We start from the raw sequence: 6,069 nt of genomic DNA, 5'->3' as shown, positions 1-6,069 counted from the left end.
TTCGTTTAATGCTTCCCACATTTGGTAGAGACACTGATTCCTTATTGCCGCCTGTTTTGTCTCCCAAAATGTAACTTTGATTTTGCAAAGAATAGGGTTAAAACCAAATCATGGCTCCCAAAGTGTAACTTTGATTTTGCAAGGAATAAGGCTTATACCACATCATGTATTTCGTACATGAAAAAAAGAAAAAAGAAAAAGTAAATTGTGAATTTCTATAAATGAAATCAGAAAAAGGAGATTACTAGTCTCGTTGCACACGCACATGTTTAGAGATTTTTCTCCCTTTTAATTCAAAATCTTACATTCATCCCAATATGAAATACATAGTCAAATGTTTTTTTTTTCTTCCCTTTAACTCAAAACTTTACATTCATCCTAATTCGAGTTTCACACCTTTATTTAGTGAGATTTATGCATACTCGAATCATAGAAATAGTTAAAAGTAGGGTGAGATCTAGGACAAAAAAATAAACACACTCGCACATTGAATAATGATTTTAAAGCTATTTTAGTGTTTATTTTCTGTGTTAGGTATCAGCCCACTACCAACTATTTTGGTGATTGGTGTACAAATAGAATTCATTGTACATTTGTTCAAAGCTAGTGTTTTGTACTGCTACTTTAGATCCAGTACTTTATTATTTTGTTTAAGTTGAAGTTTTGATTCATACACAAAAGAAATGAAGAAATAGGTTCAGCCAAAGATTAAAAAAAAAAACAACAGTTCAGCCAAAAATAGCTTTGAGATAGAAGAATTAAAGTACAATATGGAAGTAGATAATAGTGTTACAGCAAGCAGTGATGATAAGGAGGGAAATCCATTTAAAAAAAAAATTGTGATAGAAGAGGGAAAGAGAGCATTTACAATTTACTTTCAAGCAAAAAAGACGGACAAAGTCTTCAAACCCTAATGCAAAAATCTTTTCAAATTATATGAATCTGATTAACTAAGCCCATGATTTTGATGTGACAAAAAGGCTCATCCCAAGAACTTCCCGAAGTGGGCATTGACCCTTTTGGGCCATAAAAGTTCCAAAACCCCTCCATGTCTGAAACAGGGCAAGAACTTTGATGAAAGAAAGAATGAATTAAATTGGAAAACTAAAGAGAAGGAGACTCTAACGACTACTCTATTGTGTTGTCTATAATTTCCAGTTGAATTCATTTTATTAGTGAAAATAAGTCATCTGAGAGATTCATTAACATGCATTTTAGTTGCATATGATTAAGTTTTAGAACAAAGAGATGGGAAGACAAAAATGATGTAAAATCAAAACTTATCTCGCATTTCACCTGAAATTAAAAAAAAATAAAAAAAAAAAAAACATATATATATATATATATATATGAAAGGTGACAACCCCAAAATTACTCGAAATGAAAATTAAGAAAAAGCAGAGAGAATTCATTCCTTCAAATTCAGAGAACAAAACCACCCAATGTAGCGGACTCAAGCATCAATTGGAACCAGAAAAACCATTCATTTAAGTTAACTTTATTAACAGCAAATATCAACTGGAATGATGGAATCAATTCACCGCAATAATGCACATAAAATAAAAAATAAAAAACCTGCAAAATTAGGCTGACTTCCCACCAAATACAGTGAACAAATCAGTTTTCACTAAGGTATCTTTCGAGAACTCAGATTTTACTACAAAAATGAAGTGAAATTTAAGGCCCTAGTGGACCAATAGGTGGCAAAAGCAGTAGAAGTTAGTTTCTTCTATCAATGTTTAGTCAATTTTTCATACCTTTCTTTAAGGTCATCGATGAACAAAAGCAATGATCAAATGTGGAAAGTTGTACATCCTCTATGTTCTAACCACAACATACAAGCATAAAGTTCTAATTTTACTTGTTTGATAAAGTTATTTAGGTTTTTTAAGACTTCATAAGGTGACTGTGGGTATTATAGGACATGTAAAAAGTGGAGATGAAAGTGAGGAATCCTCTTAAAGAATAGTATAGAATATGTAGGATATAGAGAGCTAAACGACTATAACTTATATGCAAATCCTAACTTCCAGGCTTTCAGCTAGAAAAAATTATAATGCTAATGTAAACTGTACATCCAACCAATTTCACGTTTGCTCGAGCATCTTTTGAATTGCCGCAATTTTTTCTTCAATAATTTCACACTGAACTGAGTCTTCATCAGCTGAAAGAGACTCTTCACTCTCAGCAACAGACTCTTCTTGTAAAACCAGGCCACGATTTCTACACAACTTCCTAATATGTGTTGTAGACACTGCTGCTTGAGATTCTCCAGATAGTGGATCTACTTCAGAATTGCTTGATGTTTTTAATTGCTTCCTTTGTGGCATCAGCTCTTCCCCAACCCCTACGGAACATGTCATCAACTGCAAATTCCACCAGAAAAACGGTTTGAATAAAACAATTATAGCAAGCAATAACACTAGCAATTGAGATCTACAAAATATTGTCACATGTATAAACGCAGTAAAAAAAAAGAAAGAACATAATATCAAAGGAAAATATATAAACTATGCTTCCTTGTCAAAGTACCTTCCAGTCCTCAAAGTCTAATCTGAACACAAAGTGGCTGTAAGCAGCAGCCCCAGAGACAACAGCAGTTGCAGAAGGAGCATTCTTTGGTGCTGTTATAAAGAAAAAAAAATGGGGTAAAGAGAATGAATGCAAAACAGAAGAAATTAAACTGCAAAAAGGCATTAGAACAGGATCTTACAAACAATATGACAGTTTTTCTCATCCACTTTTATTTCAGCACGACCATCTTTAACCAGAAATGATAGGGCAAATAAATTCTCCACTGTCTGTGCAAAAGAGTTTCTGTTCAAAACTAGATTTTCAAGCCTGACACTTCTATTCTTCTTCAAGATATTAAACATAGTTAACATATTTCGGTCAGTATCTATTCTCTCTTCTGCACCAGCATCTTCAAACTGCACATTTTACAGAGAAGTTAACTGCCAGAGTTCAAAGGGGAAAAAAGAAAAAAATTCACACCATAGACACATTACAATCACTGATTAGTAGCCTTAAGATTTGGCATAAAAATCTAGTACAGATAACATATATATGTTATATGGAACATATATGTAATTAAACTGCACATTTTACAGGGAAGTTAACTGCCAGAGTTCAGAGGGAAAAAATAAACAAACATACACCATAGACACAAGACGCATTACAGTCAATAATTAATAGTCTCAAGATTTGGCATAAAAATCTTGTAAAGATAACATATATGTTCCATATATTCTTGGAAGTAGACAGGGAAACGTTTCAAACACTTTGAAATGAACAGTTACAACAGAATTTTTTTTTCCTTTATTCTATTTGATAAGCAGAATGGATTTTTTTTCCCATTCTCAATAAAATAAAATGCTTAATTTCATTCTGACTCCCTATGTTACAGCTTTTTTTATTTTATTGCTGGTCATTTGTGGTATCACAACATTAGGATGAAGCATGAATACCTGTTCAGGCTGAGCACTTTCTGTGTGTCTCGCACGTTTTCTTTGAACAGGCGCCTTCCGCTGCTTAAGTTCAGTGTTCATAGGCCCAATCCTGAAGAAAGAAAAATTGATGAATTAATTAGGGGATCATTTGAATGATTTTAGAACTAATAATACATGAAAAAGAAATAATTCTATGCCAATTACATGGTGCTGCATCCTGAACATCTCCTGAAAATATGTGACACTGCAAGACCAATATCATTCCAAAACATAGCATTCCCAGCATTCTCTGTACTAGTGCTTGGTCCACTTTGCTGCCCAAACTGTTTGAGAAGACATGTGACAAAATCCGAAGGTGTAATACCTTCACTGTATGCCCTAACACAGGTTAGCAATGTACTTGCAATGTCTGAAAGAGCCTCTGCATCAGCAACTTGTTCTCTTGGTTGTTGTACTGAAATACATGTCCACACCAAAACAAAAAGAATATCAACTCTCAAGTTAACATTCTTAATTGTAAGTAACTAACATATGACCAATAAAAATGAACAAAATAGAATGGTTCAGCTCCAAAATTAAAATTAAAAAAAAAAAAAAAAAACCCTTAAATAGGGAAATTTAGAAGATAATAATTGCAATAATAGATCATCATTGTTACAAAATTTAAAGAAGATAATGTAGGATTATTTGAATGCATTCATATCATTCCCTCCACCAATTATTAAAAATGAAAGAATATGCATGCCCTGTATTGTGTTGTGTGCAATGTTAAGAAAAGGAACAGATATCACAACTTTTAATGAAAAAAAAAATTAAATGGCAAATTTAAGTGATAATTATTGTTATAATAGCCCATCATTGCTGAGAACAAAATCTAAAGAAATCAATGTATGAGCATTTAAATGCACTCAAAGCATTTCCTCCATCAATTATTGAAAAAAAAAAAAAAAACATTATTGTAATGTGTTGTGTGCAATGCTAAAAAAAGGAACAAAATTTACGACTTTTAATAAACAAAAAAAAAAACTGCACCAGACAGTTAAGGAAACAGACTAGCATTTAGAAAAAATATATATGTATACCGGAATCATGCAAGGTCTGGACTTGGTGAAAGATTGAGTCAAACTTGTCAGAATCTGCTCTTGTTATATCATCTCTTTCTTCTGCACAAACCATTAAAATACTAGAATCAATGAAACCCATTTGCTAAAAAAGCCAAACAATGAAACCCAATTGCTAAAGAAGCCAAAAACCATTAATTTTTTTTTTTTTTTTTTATCAACAAAAGAATATACCACTAATGAGGGCCTTGACAGCAAGGTATTGAGAGCGAAGAAATCGACGCTCAACCACGTCTCCTCGAGATTCAGAATAACAGGGCCCTAACTCTTCACAAACTCTTTCACCCTGATCACTACTGTTACTTCCACTAGTGCCACCCAATTCTCGCTTCCTAGCCATTGTTTTCTGGGATTTCAAATTCCAGGCAAAATTGTTTATATGGTATTATTCTATTTCTTATTCATTCAATTCTGGTAAAAGTAAAACCCTGGAATTTAGAATTCTACTAATAATGAAAAACAAAGGAAAACAAAAACCCTAGATTTGAGAATTTAAAGGGTCCCTTTCTGGCTTTCCCTCCTCGTATCTTAAATAACTTTTTGGAACCGCGTTATGGTTATGGGGCGGAATCTCTTAAGAAATGGACGGCTAGGATTTGATTTTGAGGAGCTTTACTTGGAGATGAAGAATGTGATTTAAAAGTGGAGGGGTAAATGTGTAAAAAATCGAAACGAAAGAATCGACCGCGTCAGAGGAATTTGGAGAACGGGTACCAATGTAACTAATTTTTGGTCTTCTCCCTGATCCCCAAAATTCTCGGAGATAGATAATAAATAAATAAATAAATAAAACGACACCTTTTTTTTTTTTTTTTTTTGTGAACTTATATATATATAATACATTAATTATATTACTATTGATTTCTTTTCTCCCAAAAAAAATTTACATTATAGATATTTTACAAATTCATAATCAAATTTTAATAGAAGCTTCTTCTCAAAAAATAAAATAATAGAAGCTATACTAATTGACAAAGAAGTTGATAGTTCAATGTCTTTTGTTTCCTTCTTAATCGATACAATCAATCCTAAAACGCTTTGCTCATTTCAACAATAATATGGAATTTTTGGATAATCACTTGTTTAAGATGTTTTCTAGTAAATTAATTAATTTTTAAGTGTTTGTTTGTGTCTCAAAATGAAAAGTCTTTTATAGTGTTTGGCATACAAGAAAATCAGTGACGCAAATAACTTGTGCTGCACATGATGTGAAAACTCTCTAATAAACAAATCAAAGTTTTATAGAGAACCTCCTAATTGTGTTTAACTTTGCAATTAATGTGTTAAGATAAGAATTTAACTTTAATGAGACTTAGTATGTCCATTAATTAAGAGATAAGTGGAAGAGTCATGGGAAGAGTAAAAGATTAAGTTTTAGTCAATTCATTTAATATGAGAATGAGTTTATGGTTTTAAGATGACACTACAATTCAATAGAGTTGCAAATTTTAATATATAACTCTCAAAGAGATATTAGTAACATCATTTTAGCCCTTACT

The 6,069-nt window shown here is 32.1% G+C and overlaps 1 protein-coding gene across 1 annotated transcript; it reads right to left on the bottom strand.

Annotated features, from left to right (window-relative positions):
* Positions 1–1,940: 1,940 nt before the first annotated feature.
* On the bottom strand, positions 1,941–5,141 carry LOC112025617 (non-structural maintenance of chromosomes element 4 homolog A). Its single transcript, XM_024058283.2, has 7 exons — positions 4,745–5,141; positions 4,532–4,612; positions 3,654–3,903; positions 3,468–3,558; positions 2,714–2,930; positions 2,533–2,624; positions 1,941–2,366 (listed from the first exon to the last, which is right to left on the bottom strand). Exons 1-7 carry the CDS (start codon positions 4,908–4,910, stop codon positions 2,088–2,090), a joined length of 1,176 nt encoding a protein of 391 aa, XP_023914051.2. The 5' UTR covers positions 4,911–5,141; the 3' UTR covers positions 1,941–2,087.
* Positions 5,142–6,069: the final 928 nt, after the last annotated feature.

Source organism: Quercus suber, unplaced genomic scaffold, assembly GCF_002906115.3.
Source record: "Quercus suber isolate HL8 unplaced genomic scaffold, Cork oak 2.0 scaffold_681, whole genome shotgun sequence".
Taxonomy (NCBI): domain Eukaryota; kingdom Viridiplantae; phylum Streptophyta; class Magnoliopsida; order Fagales; family Fagaceae; genus Quercus; species Quercus suber.
The sequence above is the reverse complement of the archived record's forward strand: the minus strand, read 5'-3'. Positions and strand labels throughout refer to the sequence as shown.

What these genes read in the sequence shown, in the direction of transcription:
- LOC112025617 (XM_024058283.2), bottom strand. Translation starts at nt 4,910, where the DNA reads ATGGCTAGGAAGCGAGAATTGGGTGGCACTAGTGGAAGTAACAGTAGT. An exon ending in TGTCAAGGCCCTCATTAGTG is followed by an intron (nt 4,613 to 4,744) that starts GTATATTCTTTT and finishes TGGTTTGTGCAG; the next exon opens with AAGAAAGAGATGATATAACA. An exon ending in AAAGTGCTCAGCCTGAACAG is followed by an intron (nt 2,931 to 3,467) that starts GTATTCATGCTT and finishes TAAAATGTGCAG; the next exon opens with TTTGAAGATGCTGGTGCAGA.